The sequence below is a fragment of the Stegostoma tigrinum genome, chromosome 9 (genome assembly GCF_030684315.1).
Source record: "Stegostoma tigrinum isolate sSteTig4 chromosome 9, sSteTig4.hap1, whole genome shotgun sequence".
NCBI lineage: Eukaryota > Metazoa > Chordata > Chondrichthyes > Orectolobiformes > Stegostomatidae > Stegostoma > Stegostoma tigrinum.
The window spans coordinates 62,364,136-62,384,079 of NC_081362.1; the positions used below are offsets into that span (position 1 = coordinate 62,364,136).

At 40.6% G+C, this 19,944-nt stretch overlaps 1 protein-coding gene across 5 annotated transcripts in view; it reads right to left on the reverse strand.

The window, feature by feature from the left end:
- The window catches only part of LOC125455057 (TNF receptor-associated factor 5-like), a 72,469-nt gene that overhangs the window by 22,354 nt on the left and 30,171 nt on the right, over positions 1 to 19,944 (reverse strand). For all 5 annotated transcript variants that reach the window (XM_059648586.1, XM_059648585.1, XM_048536576.2 and 2 more), the window contains 5 exons: positions 16,242 to 16,492; positions 15,554 to 15,611; positions 9,948 to 10,049; positions 5,491 to 5,652; positions 4,671 to 4,748 (listed from right to left, as the gene is read on the reverse strand). In XM_059648586.1, coding sequence (XP_059504569.1) covers positions 4,671 to 4,748; positions 5,491 to 5,652; positions 9,948 to 10,049; positions 15,554 to 15,611; positions 16,242 to 16,471 — 630 coding nt within the window. In that variant the 5' untranslated portion in view covers positions 16,472 to 16,492. The remainder of the gene's footprint in view (positions 1 to 4,670; positions 4,749 to 5,490; positions 5,653 to 9,947; positions 10,050 to 15,553; positions 15,612 to 16,241; positions 16,493 to 19,944) is intronic.

Sequence of the window (19,944 nt, forward strand, 5' to 3'; positions counted from 1 at the left end):
TGGAGTCAGGGAAAGTCCCAGATGACTGGAAAATTGCTGTTGTAACCCCCTTGTTTAAGAAAGGATCAAGGCAAAAGATGGAAAATTATAGGCCGATTAGCCCAACCTCAGTAGTTGGTAAAATTCTTGAATCCATTGTCAAGGATGAGATTTCTAAATTCCTGGAAGTGCAGGGTCAGATTAGAACAAGTCAGCATGGATTTAGTAAGGGAAGGTCGTGCCTGACAAACCTGTTAGAATTCTTTGAAGAGGTAACAAGTACATTAGACCAGGGAAACCCAGTGGATGTAATCTATCTAGACTTCCAAAAGGCCTTTGATACAGTGCCTCACGGGAGGCTGCTGAGCAAGGTGAGGGCCCATGGTGTTCGAGGTGAGCTCCTGGCTTGGATTGAGGATTGGCTGTCTGACAGAAGGCAGAGAGTTGGGATAAAAGGCTCTTTTTCGTAATGGCAACCGGTGACGAGTGGTGTCCTGCAGGGTTCAGTGTTGGGGCTGTAGCTGTTCACCTTGTATATTAATGATCTGGATGAAGGGACCGGGGGCATTCTGGTGAAGTTTGCTGATGATACGAAGATAGGTGGAAAGGCAGGTAGTACTGGGGAGGTGGGGAAGCTGCAGAAAGATTTAGACAGTTTAGGAGAGTGGTCCAGGAAATGGCTGATGAAATTCAATGTGAGCATATGTGAGGTTTTGCACTTTGGAAAAAAGAATACAGGCATGGACTATTTTCTAAATGGTGAGAAAATTCGTAAAGCAGAAGTACAAAGGGATCTGGGAGTGTTGGTCCAGGATTCTCTAAAAGTTAACTTGCAGGTAGAGTCCGTGATTAAAAAAGCGAATGTAATGTTGTCGTTTATCTCAAGAGGGTTGGAATATAAAAGCAGCGATGTGCTTCTGAGGCTTTATAAAGCTCTAGTTAGGCCCCATTTAGAATACTGTCTACTTTTGGGCCCCACACCTCAGGAAGGACATACTAGCCCTGCAGCGTGTCTAGCAGAGATTCACACGGATGATCGCTGGAATGGTAGGTTTAACGTATGATGAACGGCTAAGGATCCTGGGATTGTACTCATTAGAGTTTGAGGTTGAGGGGAGATCTAATAGAAACTTACAAGATAATGTATGGCTTAGAAGGGGTGTACGCTGGGAAGTTGTTTCCGTTAGGCAGAGAGACTAGGACCCATGGGCACAGCCTTAAAATTAGAGGGGGTAAATTTAAAACTGAATTGAGACGACATTTCTTCAGCCAGAGAGTGGTGGGTTTATGGAATTCATTGCCATGGAGTGCAGTGGAGGCCGGGATGTTGGATGCTTCCAAGGCAGAGATCGACAAATTCTTGATCTCAGAAGGAATTAAGGGCTATGGGGAGAATGCAGGGAAGTGGAGTTGAAATGTCCATCAGCCATGATTTAAATGGCAGAGTGGACTCGATGGGCCAATTGGCCTTACTTCCACTCCTATGTCTCATGGTCTTATGGTCTTACATCAGGGTATTAGAACAGATTGCAGAATACATTGTTACATCTACAGAGAAAATGCAGACAAAGATCAACTCTAACACATTGAGAGGTCCATTCATAAATCTGATAACAGTGGGGTAGAAGTTGTTCTTAAATCTGTTGGTACATGTTTTGTATCTGCTGCCCAATGGAAGTGTGCGGAAGAGAGTATAACCGGGGTGGGAGGGCTCTTTGATTATTTTGACTGCTTTCCCAAGGCAGCGGGAAGCATAGACTGAGTTGGCAAATGGACTCTGTTTGGTCAAGGTGTTGGCATGGAAGATGAAACAGGAAACAGTTAACCTTCAAGATTTTGTTTAAATTCAAATCAGGCAAGTCAACTTTGGTTGGTCAGGCCATGGCAATTGGGAAATACCTCCCAGAATGAGTGCCTAGCAGCTTTGTTTAATTGAAAAAGGCATAATACATCGTGATGTTCTCTTTGGACTAGGCCCTGCATATGAATGTATGTAGCTTCCAGCAAGTGACTATAGGTCAGGCACATTGAGAACCAGCTTGGTATTCTGAAATTGGTTTTTGGTGTAAATATTAGCACAATTGAAATTATTTGGGAAGTGTAGCCAATTGTGGAATCATATCTAATGGTAGGCAACATGTTCTGAGTTCTGCAAATATAGTTTGGCTGAGTAGAATCAAAACTCTGCCCATTGCAAACTACTGAAATGACATGCTGTTTGATTCGGTCCACAAGTCATACAGTCATAGAGGCACACAGCACAGAAACAGACCCTTTGGTCCAACTTTTCTGTGACAACTTGGCTTCCAAAAGTGGACTAGTCCCATTTGCCTGCATTTGGCCCATATTCCTCTAAGCATTTCCTATCCACGTACCTGTCCAAATGTCTTTTAGATGTTGTAATTATACTCACCTCTATCACTTCAACTGGCAGCTTGTTCCAGATATGTAGCACGCTCTGTGAAAAGCTGCCCCTAAGGTTTCTTTTTCCCCTCTCACCTTATACATATGCCTTCTCTTTTTGGACTCCCCTACCGTGGGGAAAAGGCCTTGGCTACTCACCTTATCTATGCCCCTCCCATTACTTTATAAACCTCTACAAGGTTTCTCCTCAGGTTCCAATGTTCCAGGGAAAAAAGTCCCAGCATATTCAGCCTCTCCTTATAACTCAAACTTCGCAGTTTCCGTAAAATCCTTGTAGATCTTTTTTGTCCCTTTTTCAGTTTAATAACATCCTTCCAATGGCAGGGTGACCAGAATTGTACGCACTACTCCAAATGTGGCCTTATCAATGCCTTTTCAGCCATAACATGATATCCCAACTCCCGTACGCAATGCTTTGACCGCTGAAGCCAAGCACTCCAAACACCTTCTCCACCACCCTGTTGATTTCTGACACCACTTTCAAGGAATTATGTATCTGCATCCCCATGTCTCTCTGTTCGACAACACTCCCAGCGCCTGACCACTAACTGTGTCAGTCCAGCCCTGGTGCATTATGCCAAAATGTAACATCTCGCATTCATACAGGTTAAATTCCATCTGCCATTCCTCGGCCCATGGCCCAGTTGGTTAAGATCCCCCGTTGTACCTTTAGATAACTTTCTTCACTGTCCACTATTCTACCAATTTTGGTGTTATCCACAAACTTACTAACCAATGCGTCCAATATTCTCGTCCAAATTATTTATATAAATGACAAACAACAGTGGATTCATCTGTGCCAGATCACACCAATTCATCTAATTTCCTCACGATAGGGTCAGTACTGCATCCCTTGCAGTAGCTGGCTTTCCCAAGGTGCAGGGCACGATAGATTCTACACATACTCCATTGAGAAGATCATATTCTAACATGGCTGATTTCATTAATGGGAAAGAGTGCCATTCTATCAACATACATTTATGATCATTGGTACCACTCATAGCACTGTGTGCCACGTACTCCGAAGATACTCATGATCCTGCTGAGTTTCAAGGGCCAAATGCTTTTGAAAGATAAACTTTGGCTGCCTTTTTCAACCACGATTGATGATTCCATGATGCAGCACCCTGATTGAGGTGGAGCACACTTACAATGTAGCCCATTCTTCAACCAGAGCCAGGTGTAGAGGACAACAAGCCTTCAGAAGCTACTTGGATTGGTCTGGGTGTGTCTGACAGTATCCTCTGGACAGAATGTACTACATCATCCTAGTAAGCTGTGCTATGCCCAAATGAAGGAGGAAAAGAGGGGTTGCGATGGAGGCCAATGAGCTTGGACAGCTGTCTTCTGAGAAGGAAGGTGAGGCCATAGAATAGGAGGAACATTATCCGCAGCACTGACAGAGTACAGCAGCATGGGGACTACAAGCCAGACAGGATTTAATTGACATCTGCTGGAACTAGAGGAGTTGGGTGCAGTGATCATTCATTTACTGTAAAATTGTCAGCACTGGCAACACAAACAGTCAATTTCTGTTTCAAGAGGCAAATGCAATTTCTCTTTATTTGAATTCTGTTTGTTTTCGGTGTTAGTGAATAAAGTGAATGTTTTGAAGTGACTGAAAGCTTTCCTGTATGGACAGTGATAAGATATGTCGAGCAGTAGGGAAACAGTAGCAGGACTACACAATGGGATGTGGCTAAGGATATGTAATTTGTCTGCCCTGGTGATTAAACAGCCATAGGGGAAGGAATGTGCAGTTGTACATGTAAGGAAGTGTCAGATCTACCACCTATCTGCCGTAAGTAGGACTGGTTTGTGGGCAGTGTCCCACTAAATAGTCTGCGGAAGGCAACCTGACCGCAAACGCTTGACCAGGTACACAGCTGTGGTTCTACGATGGCTTTGACACCAGGGATTCTGGGACATTCCATCAACAGGTGGGTGCTTCCACCTACTGAGAGTCAGAGAACTGGGCTAGATCAGACAAGGGGCACGTGTCACCTAGTTAAAGAGGTGAAGTTAGGACCTTGGCATGAGAAAACTCACTAGGCATTGTGAGAGAGACTCTCCCCGAAACTTCACAAAAATAACACGTAGTAATTTCTGGTAAGATTCAGCCTGCATCTTCACATATTTTGATGAGATAGACCAAGACAGGTGGAGAAAAAGGAAACTAAAACTTTTAAAATCAAGTATTATAACTGGCATTTAATTAATTTGGCTTTATGCAAATATTGCAATTTTGTTACTTAAGTATTGCTCACCTCATTTCTTAATAAACTTTCACCACAATTGTACGTACATTGGATCGGATAATTTGGACATGCAACTGCTTCATGCTCCTTTAAAAAAGAAAAATGCAAGACCTGTAAGTAACATCAAATTATTTGCATCATAAACAATCAGGTAACTATACCTACAGATTTATCGAATGGAGCTCACCATGTGAATAGCTCCACCCTGATTTTTCCAGCACGAAAAAAAATCTAATTCCCCTTTGGAACATCTTTCCAAAATTAGGGATAAATATTAGTTCCCCGATTGTGCTGTGGGATCTCTACAATAAATCTGAAAGGCCAGACTGGGGCCTTGGTATTAAAGTCTCTTTGAAAGGACGACGCATGTAACACTCCCTCACTATAACACTGTAATGTTGGCCGCCAGTACGTGTTCAAATCTTAAACATGGACTAGAATCCAGGAGTTTCTGTCTGAGTTAATGATGATAATGAGTCAAGGGACACAAAATAACCTCTTGTGTAGGCCCGCAGAAATCTCGACGAGCACGTGAAAACAAAGCCTGATATACAGAAAGCCAAGGCAATAAAAACATTATTATCTTTGATGGCACAAAATTATGTCAGAAGTCACACGATACTAGGTTATAGTCCAACAGGTTTATTTGAAATCACAAGCTGTTGCAGCGCTGCTCCTTCATCACGTGAAATGGGACCACAACCTGGTGTCATGTGACTTCTGATTTTGTCCACCCCAGTCCAACACTGGCACCTCCACATCACAAAATTATGTAGCAATCATGAACTGGTCAACAAAATAGTTGATGACCCACCGAACATAGTATTACCTTTATGTTTTTAAAGATCAGTTTCACTTTGCAATATTGGCAGGCTTCTTCTCTATATTCACATACTGTTTGTAAATGGCCTGTTAAATCTTTTCTAAGTAAGACAGCATCACAACCATTGACACACGCTACAGTTTCAAACTCGCATTTTTTAAGGTGATCCTTAAATAATAGAGAAAAAAATTATCAGCAAGTCATGAATTTGCATTTTGATTTGGTCAGTATTATTTCTTCATCAAGAAAAGAGCTGTCATTGTAAGTGAATTACACCCTTCTCACTTTTGACACCAAATGTCAGTATAAAACACAAGCAAGGTTCAAAGAACTTTGTCTTAGCCCCGAACTTAGAAAAATACCACCTACTGCACCAGGTTGAATTCTTCCATTTTCTTATGTCCTGTGCATGAATGCAAATTCAAATGAAATGTTCTAGTTTTGAATGGAAAACAATCTGGGTAATTTCCTGACATGGGCTCCGAACAGGTGAGCATGTAATTCAAAATGTAACCCATTAAAATGTGCATTCAGCCAGATTGTCATTGTCTATTTGCTGTAGTCCTAAACTCTCAAGGAATTAGTTTGATAATGTGCGCAACAAATCACGTAGCATTGTGGACTGTACTTAAATTTAGGTATCTTATATGGTCAGGCATTGTGTTAAGTCACTGCTGTCCGTAGTTTCCCCCTTTCCATCTCAATCATTTCTACTAAGGCAGATAGAATAGCAAAGTGACAAACTGTGATTTATTTCAAGAACTGAGATTTCTATGGAGAGTGAGGAACATAACTTTGGAGTATTGAAGAGAATGAGTTATGAACTGGATGTTTGGATATTCCCTGTTGCACACTGTCTTGCTATATTCGACATTGGCAGTGCATTTGAGCAGCTGTGTACATGTTACAGTGCGCACCACAGCTCTGCGAGATCATAGGTGTGCAGCAAGACGCCCTTGAATAGAGGCTTGAAGTAATCCAAATTAGCACCTTTCCGTAGTGAATGTAGTATTGATGGGGAAACCTTGATAGTGCACCTTGTGGAAAATTAATTCATAGAATAGAATCCCTACAGTGTGAAAACAGGCCCTTTGGCCCAACAAGTCCACACTGACCCTTGAAGCATCCCACCCAGACTCTTCTGCTTTAACCCACCTAAGCTACACATCCCTGAACACTACAGGTAATTTAGCCTGGCCAATCCATCTACCCTGCACATCTTTGGATTGTTGGAGGAAACTATTGAGCCACTGTGCTGCCTGGAGGGAAGTCTGCTGTTTGTTAATTTTTCCAAGTCAATTAACTTCTTCACATTGGAGGCAGTTTGGCTGACTGATGCAAAGACAAAACAAAATGAGATCACCTCTTCCTCATACTTATCCTTCATCTGATAATGATTGACATGAATAATATTTCTTAACATATGTATTTTAGGCTTTTCTATGTTGAGAATCAAAGTTTAATATGCCAGTAAGTCACCTCCTGGCTCCCCAAACCTGTTCACCATTTACAGGACAGGAATCAGGAGTGTGATGGAATACTCTCTATTTGCCAGGAAGAGTGCAGCTCCAACAAACACTCAAGACACTTGATGCTATGCAAGACAAAGCAGGGCACTTGGTTGGCAGCCCATTCACCACCTCAAATATTCATTCTTTTTAATGCCAACGCAAAGAGCCAGTGCACCATATCTACTCGATGCACGGCAGCAACTCACTAAAATCCCTTTGATGGCTCCTTCCAAACCCACAAACTCTACCACCTAGAAGGGCAAGGTCAGCAGATGCATGGGAACACATCCACTTGGCAGTTCCCCTCTAAATTACATACAATCTGACTTGGAAATATATCATCTTTCGTACGCTGTCACTTTGTCAAGATCCTGGTATTCCCTTCCTAACAACATTAAGTGGCTACCCACTCCACACAGACTGACATTTGTTTGAGAAGGCAGCCCACCAGCACCTTCTCCAGGGCATTTAGGGCTAGGTAATAAACATTCACCTATCTAGTAGTACCAACATCCTGTGGACAAGTGAGCAAAAAACCAGTTGCAAAGATTCAGTGATCAAGGTGAGATCAGAACAGAATAATATCAGCTAACATTTGTAATATTCAGGCAGAAGTATAAACGTAGCATTAAAAGCATATGGGTATTTGAAAATCAACTACCAAATAGATTTATGGCAAAGGCAATAGCAAACGAAATTAAGGACCTGGAATTGATAGAGCTTAGTTGGAGGAGAGAAAACAAAAGAGCATGAGCAAAAGGAAGAGATCTCAAGAACTGTAGATGCTGGAGTCAGAGATAATACAGTGTGGATATGGAGGAACACAGCAGGCCATGCAGCATCAGAGGAACAGGAAAGGTGACGTTTTGGGTCGGGACCCTTCCTTCAGCTCCAAACCGTGTTATCTATGAGCAAAAGGAAATTTCTTGAGGCTTGCCCAAAGTGATGTTCTGTGTTTCAACAGGACATGTGCTGGAGTTGCTTTTATTTACAGTATACATTAACAAGGTTAGACTTAACACTTGAGGAAAAAAGATGAAATTTGACCATGACACCAAATTAGGTGCATGGTAAACAATAGTGAGAACTACGCAAGGGAGGAAGATGCAGATAGACTGTGAAAATCAGCCAATGGCTGTGAGATATAGTTCAAAATGTAAAAATGTGAAGTAGCATATTCTGGAAGCAAGAATATGGAATATGAATTCACTTTAAACGTAAGATTCTAAGTAGATTAGGGAGACGGAGGGAGGTTGGTGCAGTCTCATAGATAACTGCAAATGTCAGCACAAGCAGATATGCCATGCAAAAGGAAAACAGAAAACAAATCATATAAATGAAAAAGTAATGCTAAACTTTTATGAGGTTTTAGTTAGGTAGCAGTTGAAGCATTACATGCAGTTGTAAACGTTATTAAGAAAGGATCTAAACGCAATGGAAAAGTTAAAGCATGGCTTTATTTGGTTGATAGCAGGAGCTACAATTATCAAAAGAAGCTTTAAATAATTTTTAAAAATAAATTTAAGATGTTTAGTTTGATAATTGGAACATTCAAATACTATAAAGAGTTTAACTATGTTAAATAATTATGGATTGTTTTCACTAGTTAGTAAGATGGCAAAAAACAAGCAAAACTTTTTTTTTAAAAAGCACAGAACAAAAGATTTAAAAATCTGTCTTTACACAGTGGGTGGTTGGACTGCATATAAAATTTGGTCAAAGGTTACAGACGACTCAGAAGAGCTGAGAAGTCATAAATGGTTTACTGAGTAATGAAAGTTCAAATATAACACATACTTAATCTGAGAAAATTAAAGCATCCCCAGGAGGAGTCTGGCACAAATTTGGCACAGGTTAAAAGAAAATTGCTTACTGAACATCAAGGGCAGATATAACTTCTTGCTGACAGCCTTTCTCCTTTCACATTCCTCCTCTTTCTTCTTCGAGCATTGCCTTGTTTGTGTGAGATCTGTTCATTCTCTCAGTCATGCTATATTCCATGAGGAATGCCTACTACTCCACATGAGTTTGGGAGCGACCTACTCTGCAAAAGCCTTTGTGCACTGACAAACTCCTTCAGCCATCAGTGTGTAGACATTAGCATCTTTAAAGAACTTTAGAAAGCACCAGTGACTTATGCAATCATAGTAACAGGCAGGAAAAAAAGCCAAGCAGCAACTCACCCAAAAGTAGTTAGCAATCCTTTTAAATAAGGGATAGGAGTTGTGATGGGCGCTGAAGCAGTGCTCAGGCAAGTACAATTAGAAGAAAGCATTATCTGGATTATTAAGATCCAAAATAGCAGTGCCAGAATCAAATCAATCTTACATGCTGATTGGTGTGAAGATCTGCCTAATCAGCATGGGTCATGGATCACATAGCCTAATGCTGTGCGAAAATCACAAATTAAGGTTGAAAGATGAATATCACAAGAGTCAAAGCAGCTGTTAGTCCAAATTTCGAGACACTACCCCAGCAATGATGCTAGTCAATAAGAAATTGATGTTGAATTGGATTAATGTAATTTGCTAAAAATTACTGAAATGTCAACGACATAATGAGAAATCTACATCACAGTAAGTAGAAGAGGACAACATTGTTATTCTGCATTATTATAGTCATACAGTGATTGGAAGATCCAGTACCAAAAAGCAATTTCAGCTTTCAATTAAGGACATTGTAACATTGTTGTAAACTGCTTTCCTAAATTTTACGAAATAAGAAAAAACGTAAAATTTTGTCAGAAATGCAGAACAATGCTAATGTTCACATATTTGATAAATATTTTTCATTTGGAGAAAGCTGGATATCATTATGTTCTTTGCAATTGAAATACAATTGAAACAAATGTTACTAAGATGTTCATACATATAAAATAAGAGGAAAATCATCAAGATTTTACACAATCAAGAGTGTACACAAATATTGTGTAAGTAGTTGTACAGTACTCACCCCTAAACGTCCAAATGATGTTTTTACAATGCAGGCTGGTGAATTTTTACAGTACACCATCAAATTCCATACTTCCCTCTTGCAACAATTATCTCTAAATATCTTTAAAAAATGCACATATTAAATCTTATTATTTTCTTAAAGTAGACTCTACAATATAAAGAGGAACTTGTAAAAAGTAGTCATTCATTCTGCAGTCAGAATAAGAAATGCTGGTTAACCCTGAATTTAAATGAAAGATTTCACTCAGAACCATGACATAACTTTCCCTTCAGAATTTAAATGGCCAGCTGAGTATTTCCAAAACTTAAATAAAATAACAAAACTGTGATGCTGGAAATCTGAGTCAAAGCATCTCATTTTCCACTTGGCAGACATTGCAGCCCTGGTGAATCAGTATCATAAACCTGAACACCTTCATCTCTGTCCTTTACCAACCCTCACATCCCAGGCCTGTAATGACATGCGCTGCGTTCATCACAGCCAACTCAGCTTCACACACTTATGGTCCCCATTATCAGTTTTCCTTTTTCCCTGAGCATACTATTATCAATCCCTTTGCCACATTAACTGTCATTCTGTCTCTCTGGACGCCATCTCCTCCTATTTCTCACTCCTCCTCCCACGTCCCTTCTTCAGCATAACTACCACCATTTCCTAGCTACAATCAGTTCTGAAGAAGGGTCACTGGACCTGAAACATTGGCTCTGCTTTTCCTCAACAGCTGCTGCCAGACCTGCTGAGTTTCTCTAGCAATTTCTGTTTTTGTTTCAAGTTTCCAATATTTTCAGCTTTCTATCATTCATTGATTTTTTAAAATCTTTATCAGTCATTAATTTGCCCTTCTGTCTTTCAAAACAGTGTTTGTTGCTTGGCCTGCTGTGTTCATCCAGCTCTACACCTTGTTATCTTTGTAATCGTGATGCAGGTTTTAACCTGTCTTTGTGTGTCATAAGCAGAGTTTAAAATAAGTTGTCTGTCGGACATTATTCATTCTTTAGCCCATCTAAAATAGATAAAGCTTTTAGTATCCAGGAGGAATTTGTTGCATCACTGAAGTTGGTATATTCTTTTGATGTGTCATTGGGTAAACTAATCATATTGAGTGATACTAAGCCAAGAAAGTTCCTTCTTCAGTCCTGGTGCGTGCTGTGTGAGCTGATGCAGTGGAAGGTGTCAGAATGAAGTGAGCTTGAATGCCTTCAGTGAAGCAAAGCACAAAAAATCAGTACCATTTTCTGTTGATATTGCTATTCAGAAACCATGCTGGACGTGGACCAGAATGGGCTCAGTTGTGATACTTCTCACAACTGTTTGTGAGAAGCATTAACAAAGGCACAAAAATTCGGGGCTGAATGGCCTGTTTCTATACTGCAAATTCTCAGTGATTCCATCTCACTAGTTTTTGGGACTGTCCATTCATTCTTTGAGAGCAACGTCTGAGGTCGCTCTGTCAATAAATGCCTGAAGTCTTCTGAACATTGAGCACTGGGCATGAGAGCCTAACAGGCAGACCTGCCGAAGATTCAAACAACTCAAATTGTGAGAAACAAGCAAAGGTTATGTTCCCCTCATTTGAATTAATGCACCCATATACATGTGGGCACAAATTGATTGGAGGGGGCAAGAAAGTTTGTATCCAATGTCAAGGTTTAATCAACAATGAGCAGTTCAGTTTCATGGAGGTACTTGACCCTCCACCCTAGCATATGCCTTTCATGAATGAATGTAACAGATCCTGCACTTCAAAGCAATTCACTGCATGTGAAATGCTCTGAGACATTTTGGAGAGATATGTGAAACTATTAGGTCAACGTAAGTCTTTTTTTTAAAATCTAGAAATAGGCAAGAAAATTTATAGAGGAAAAATATTGAACTGTGATAATGCTCCTGTAAAAATGAACATGCTGGGTTTGGGGTCACTTGCCATTACTCTGCACAATGTTCACTGTATCTGATTGAATACAAATCGAACACAATTAAAATAGCAATACTCCACCAGTCAGGGAACAAGTTTAAACAAAGCACAAAGCACAAAGCACAATCAGTCAAGGTCCCATGAGATTGTCTAACAGAATGTAAAAATCAAGTTTTAAAATTTGAGGCTTTAGTAAAACAATAATTAAGCCTTTTTTCTGTGTCTCTCTCATTCAATTCATCCTTCTACCACAGTACAGATTTAAGGTCAAATCCATATCAGCATGAATTTGATATCAAGGATGTGCATGTAGGGTTGTTGTAATGGGGGACTTTAACTTTCCTAATATTGATTGGAACCTCCTTCGAGCAGAAGATTTGAATGGAGCTGTTTTTGTAAGGTGTGTTCAGGAGGGTTTCCTAACGCAGTACGTTGACAGGCCGACGAGGGGAGAGGCCATTCTAGACTTGGTGCTCGGAAACGAGCCGGGGCAGGTATCAGATCTTGTGGTGGGAGAGCATTTTGGTGATAGTGACCATAACTGCCTCACATTCTACAAAGCTATGGAGAAGGAGAGGGTTAGGCAAAATGGGAGGATATTTAATTGGGGAAGAGGAAACTATGACGCAATTAGACATGAGTTAGGAAGCATGGACTGGGAGCAGTTGTTCCATGGTAAGGGAACTATAGACATGTGGAGACTGTTTAAGGAACAGTTGTTGCGAGTGATGAGTAAATATGTCCCTCTGAGACAGGCAAGAAGGGGTAAGATAAAGGAATCTTGGATGACGAGAGCGGTGGAGCTTCTTGTGAAAAGGAAGAAGGTAGCTTACATTAGGTGGAGGAAGCTAGGGTCAAGTTCAGCTAGAGAGGATTACATGCAGGCAAGGAAGGAGCTCGAAAATGGTCTGAGGAGAGCCAGGAGGGGGCACGAGAAAGGCTTGGCAGAAGGAATCCGGGAAAACACAAAGGCATTTTACACTTATGTGAGGAACAAGAGAACGGTCAAAGAAAGAGTAGGGCCGATCAGGGATAGCATAGGGAACTTGTGTGTGGAGTCTGAGGAGGTAGGGGAAGCCCTAAATGAGTTTTTTGCTTCTGTCTTTACGAAAGAAACAAACTTTGTAGTGAATGAAACCTTTGAAGAGCAGGTGTGCATGCTGGAATGGATAGAGATAGAGGAAGCTGATGTGCTGAAAATCTTGTCAAACATTAAGATTGACAAGTCGCCAGGCCCGGACCACATTTGTCCTCGGCTGCTTTGGGAAGCGAGAGATGCAATTGCTTCGCCACTTGCGAAGATCTTTGCATCCTCGCTCTCCACTGGAGTCGTACCTGAGAACTGGAGAGGCAAATGTAATTCCTCTCTTCAAGAAAGGAAATAGGGAAATCTCCAGCAATTACAGACCAGTAAGTCTCACGTCTGTCGTCTCCAAGGTGTTAGAAAGGATTCTGAGGGATAGGATTTATGACCATCTGGAAGAGCATGGCTTGATCAAATACAGTCAACACGGCTTTGTGAGGGGTAGGTAATGCCTCACAAACCTTATCGAGTTTTTTGAGGATGTGACTAGAAAAGTTGATGAGGGTCGAGCTGTGGATGTGGTGTATATGGACTTCAGTAAGGCATTTGATAAGGTTCCCCATGGTAGGCTCATGCAGAAGGTCAGGAGGAATGGGATACAAGGGAACTTAGCTGCTTGGATACAGAATTGGCTGGCCAACAGAAGACAGCGAGTGGTAGTAGAAGGAAAATATTCTGCCTGGAAGTCAGTGGTGAGTGGGGTTCCACAGGGCTCTGTCCTTGGGCCTCTACTGTTTGTAATTTTTATTAATGACTTGGATGAGGGGATTGAAGGATGGGTCAGCAAGTTTGCAGACGACACAAAGGTCGGAGGTGTTGTTGACAGTATAGAGGGCTGTTGTAGGCTGCAGCGGGACATTGACAGGATGCAGAGATGGGCTGAGAGGTGGCAGATGGAGTTCAACCTGGATAAATGCGAGGTGATGCATTTTGGAAGGTCGAATTTGAAAGCTGAGTACAGGATTAAGGATAGGATTCTTGGCAGTGTGGAGGAACAGAGGGATCTTGGTGTGCAGATACATAGATCCCTGAAAATGGCCACCCAAGTGGACAGGGTTGTTAAGAAAGCATATGGAGTTTTGGCTTTCATTAACAGGGGGATTGAGTTTAAGAGTCGTGAGATCTTGTTGCAGCTCTATAAAACTTTGGTTAGACCGCACTTGGAATACTGCGTCCAGTTCTGGGCGCCCTATTATAGGAAAGATGTGGATGCTTTGGAGAGGGTTCAGAGGAGGTTTACCAGGATGCTGCCTGGACTGGAGGGCTTATCTTATGAAGAGAGGTTGACTGAGCTCGGTCTCTTTTCATTGGAGAAAAGGAGGAGGAGAGGGGACCTAATTGAGGTATACAAGATAATGAGAGGCACAGATAGAGTTGATAGCCAGAGACTATTTCCCAGGGCAGAAATGGCTAGCACGAGAGGTCATAGTTTTAAGCTGGTTGGAGGAAAGTATAGAGGGGATGTCAGAGGCGGGTTCTTTACACAGAGAGTTGTGAGAGCATGGAATGCGTTGCCAGCAGCAGTTGTGGAAGCAAGGTCGTTGGGGTCATTTAAGAGACTGCTGGACATGCATATGGTCACAGAAATTTGAGGGTGCATACATGAGGATCAATGGTCGGCACAACATTGTGGGCTGAAGGGCCTGTCCTGTGCTGTACTGTTCTATGTTCTATGTTCTATGTGAACAGATCCCCTTATGATTTATGTAATCAGGTATGTTAAATACATGTCATAATTTGTCTTGAGAGCACTCTAATCATTAAGAGAATCTGAAACTTTCTCAAGCCCAGCCCATTTTCATGCCCAGGCACAATTTTCTTCAGAATTTCCTACTTTACAAAGTAACTGTACTTCCAAAGGATTTAATTTTCTTTCTGTCCTGCTAAGTCAATGTCATTGCGTTCAACATGCCACACAAATTGGACATGGCAGTTTCTTTTCAAACTTGAAGCACTGGAATTTATTGCTCGAGGCAGGTATTGCCAGCATAAGTTGGATTATTATATTTAATGAAGTTAATTTGAGATCCCTTCAATACAACAGCATCATAAAACAGGTATGTAACACCATTTCTGAAGAATGGTCCCGACCCAAAATATCAGCTTTCCTGCTCCTCTGATTTTGCCTAGCCGGCTGTGTTCCCCCAGCTCCACACTGTGTTACCCCATTCTCCCTCCTAGCTTCCAAAAGCATAACTATGGTAGCCAAGAAACTGAGATCAGGAACTCACTGCAAGGAACTGTAAAAGCCAAGTGGTTGCCCACATATTCATATGATATGTCATTGTAAGTACACAATAATTACTTCATCCAACTCATGTTTTCTTAAAAGACACAGGTATTCCTTAAAATGTTAAAAGCCTTTTGCTACAAAAAACTTCACTTTTACCTTCACAATTAACAAATGGCTGATTAAATTGTGACGATGCATAACTTTGAATTGTAAAATTTTTGCAAGTGTGGTTGCTTCAGAAGATAGTTATGGAGAAAATATGCAACTATTGCTTTTCATTAAGAGGAATTTCACTTCTTTTAAATTTACTATTTTACCTTTGTCTAATATATATATTTATACACATATATAAGATATAACTTTTATCTTACCCAATTTGTAATAATCTTTTCATGATCAATGGGACAAATAGCAATAGGTTTAGTCTCTCTAGAAGGCATTTTAAAAACAGAAAAGAAGAATTAGGTAAAAGATTTAAAATAGTTTCAATTGTTCAGAACACTGAAAATTATTCTTGCAAATCTTATTGTACATGATTCTACTGCATACTCCAATCTATTAGGATGCTCTCATATAATGCTTGCTACAAATAAAATTTCCATTATTTACTGGACATGCAATTCAAAGATCATTTATATAACTATTTATATTGAGTACCTGAACATTAACAAATATATCAAAGATCAGCATTCCTAGACGGGTCTGCTACGCTAAGCATGGTAACTAAAGGGCAGCTCACGAAGGAATGTGTTTAATCAATATTTTACTTCCAAACTTGAGTTGGAGGAGAGAAGAAGTCATAACATATCCATTTATGAATTATCTGCAAAACTTTAGGGCAACTTAAGGATAATAGTTCCTTCTCTCCAGTATCTTGCTGATTACAAATCAAATAAGTGAGGGACAATCAGCCTAACAGATGATTACAATTCTTTAATGAAATAAACATGTACAAGAAACTGACAACAAACCAACTCAGTTGGGTATTTCATTTTCACTGTCAATCAACAATTTAAAATTGAACAACTTTGAAAGTGAATATTAGAAGTTGTTACTTACATTAATTCTGCAATGCAATTTTCACAAAATCGATGTCCACATCCAGTCTGGTATGGATTGCAAAGTACAAATGAACAAGTGACACATTTGTACCTATTTTCTAATGGTTCAACAAACTGAAGATTTAATCCATCTTGATATGGGTCAAAGCCTAGAGAGAGTGATGTGCTGGAACTATCTTGACGAATGAATACGCTTGATTTGACACCATAGCTATCTTCGGAGGCCATCAGTTATATTGCTTGATAAACCTAACGATTGTTTAAAAATCAATTATTAGTTGAAATTAAACACAATCTGCTTTTGATTCATCAATTATCGTGTTATGCAATTAAATTATTTAAATATTAACATGTGGAATGTTGTTTTTTAATTTTCATGAATTGAGAAGATTAATTATGGAACAGAATAGACATGGCATTTCTCCAGTAATGAGCCTCTAACCATATTCTGATACTTGTAATGCGAGAATTTTTTTTTCAATTTCAGAGTTATTATTAACAGATGGTGGGATTCAGAAAGAATACTCTAACTTAGGTCACAGGTAATATGTTGGGTCATTATCTGGTCCAGTGATTGATGAAAGCAGCAACCCTCAAGCTAGGGTCCACAGAAACGTTTTGGAATTTACAATGTAGGGCCTGTCTTATTTGGTGGGGGCGGGGGGGGGGGGGGGAAACTAGGTGATTACTCAGAGCAAAAATAAGTTATTAAGCAAAACCAAATGAACTGCCTGTGCTGGAGATCAGACACAAAAACAGAAATTGCTGGAAAAGCTCAACATATCTGAAAAACCTGAAGAACTGAATTCTGAGGGCGGGTCACTGAACCCAAAACATTAACTCAGATTTCGTTCCACAGATGCTTCCAGACCTGCTGAGGTTTTTCTGGGTTTTTTTGCGTTTGTATAACTAATTAAGCAGTGGTCAGAGACATGCCTAGCTTCTTCGTGCTCCAGTTTTTCCCTGGCAGTGCTTGCTCTATCCTGATTCCTCGGGTTCCAGCTTTTTGTGCTTATATTTTCTGTAGCACCTTCTCTCTCATTTTTTCGTCCTTGCCTCCATGCTCCTGTTCTGTTTGTTGCCCCACTCTCCACAGGCTCCTGCTTTCTCGCTACTGATGGGCAATACTCTAAATGTCTTTTGCTTTGCTTTCTTAGTACTCTTGGTCTCAACATGCTTTCTCCATGATGCAGCTCTCTGAAAATAACTGTTCTCTCCTTGTTAACTTTTCCCAGGCTCCAGTTCTCTTGTTTTCCCCAGGCCCCTGCTCTATATGTGCTCTGGCAAAAAAAGACTCTGCAATGAGCAGCAGACACATTGGGCTGAATTGTATGAGATGTTGGCTAAGTGTGGTTTTTGGTGAAGATCACAAAGGCTTTCTGTCTGTTAACCCTACCAGGATTTCTCCTGCTATTTCCACAAACATGCTTCATTAACGGTGCCCCATTAACCATGGCAGTGCCACCTGTCATACTAGGTGCAGGTGTAAGTCACTGCCAGGATCTCCCACAATTCCTGGCCCTGGCAGCATCCTTAAAGCTCATATGTGCAGCCAGAACAGTGTTGGCAGTCCACAGCTGCTCTGCACCATATGCTTTATTCATCCCAGCAGGTCAGACGGAGGGTAATTGGCACTCTGCATTACCTTGGGGACTCGGATGTCCTGTTGGACTGGGGAAGGGGTAGCGGTGGTGAGGTAGTTAGTGTGCTTTTGATTGCAACCCATGACGTGTGCTACAAGATGTTGGTGACTAACGGAAAACCAGAGGCATCAACATCTTCAGAAAGTCAACCAAAGAACCATCATCTGCAGCTGTGGAACAAAGCATCACAAAAACCACTTAAGTAATTTGCCCACCTTTGTTCGAAGGAATCCCTGATTTACAAATGTCTGAGTTACAAATGCTCATATTTATGAATTTGATTACAAGTTTTAAAGATGCAACAGATGAACATTTCCTACACTTATGAATGGTTATTCTCCATTGTCTTGAATTGTGTTCTGACTTTCGAACAAATCATCTGTCAAACAGACCCCAGAACGGAACCCTGGGCCTGACTGTATTTTCTCTTATTTATCCCGTAACTGTGTTTGTCTCACTGTCTGTTTTTTATGTAAATGAGGATGAAAACAAAACAAGATTCATCTGAAGAGCTCCTTCAAAATTTTGAGAAGCAATGACCTGATGCATTCAGTTGAGACAGACGGTGAGCACAAGGGGGCATAGCTTTAAATTGAGGGTGAAAGATATAGGACAGATGTCAGAGGTAGTTTCTTTACTCAGAGAGTAGTAAGGGAATGGAACGCTTTGCCTGCAACGGTAGTAGATTCGCCAACTTTAGGTACATTTAAGTCGTCATTGGATAAGCATATGGATGTACATGGAATAGTGTAGGTTAGATGGGCTTGAGATTGGTATGACAGGTCGGCACAACATCGAGAGCCGAAGGGCCTGTACTGTGCTGTAATGTTCTATGTTAATTGAAGCCACAGTCTGGAAAGTTCGATTGATCTGAGTTAGGGCAGAGGTTGGACCTTTACCCTCTACTGTCTGCTTTAATTGATCTCTCACCTACTCTGGTTCCTTAAAGGTGCTTCCTAATCTGGCAGCTGAGAGGCTAACAAAAGGTCAACAGCTTCAGGAAGGGAGGTACTGAACCACTTTTCATTTAATGACAAACACATACCACAGAAAGATTGAAAGTTTCTATGTTCTTAATCTTTCTGCGGATTTCAAAGGAGCACCTTTGATGACAAACAATAAATGGTCCAAAAAATCTATAATGAGAGTTGCGGGGTATTAAAACAGTTGTTCTCAGTAGCTACTAGCTAAATATAATTTTCAGTTCTGGATTTGCCAGTGCTTCCATTTTGCATGGTTATATTGTAACATCATTTTACTTCCCCATTTATCCATACATATCTCAAAGGGCCAAAGAATGCATAAATCAGGACACAAAGAACAGGTGTAAGTGAGTCTGAATAATCCAGCCTTGAACATATTCAATGACCCAACCACCACTGCTCACTAAGGAAGAGAGAAGAAATCTTTCCTCTTCTTGTGCCTTAAGTGGGATACTCCTCATTTTTAAACAGTGCCCATATGCATCTAAATCTCAGTACACTGCAATATCATTTAACACTCTACTTTTGATGTAACTGAACAAAAAGGACTGTCAATATTAGTTGATAAAAAAATTAACGTTCTTCATTTCATCTCACAGACAATACAACCGTTGGTTGCTATGTCACAGCCTACTGTAAATTCACAACCTTTACTTCATGGAGTTGTTTCATGAGCCATTCTCAGTTTTGATCGACCTCATAATGTGAAGAGCAGCCAATTCAATTATTAAGAAATGAAAGCAGAAAATCAGGGAAAGGCACAGCAGATCTGCCAGGATCCAGGTTAAAATCGGCAATTGTAATTTTGGGAGAGAATCCTTCATCGCAACACCTTTATCGCTAAAGTTTCTATGTATGCTTTTACTTCTCAACCTGACCATCAGAATAAACACAAGCAGCTGCATCAAACAGAACAAGAAAGTTTCTAGCTGAGTCGACCAGATTTCAGTCAGCAACACGGGTACAATTTCTGAAACTCCTTTGTGGAATGTAAGCATGACTGGCAAGTCGAGCATTTATTGCACATCCCTAATTAGAGTCATATAACTTTGAAATGGGCCCTTCAGCTCAGATG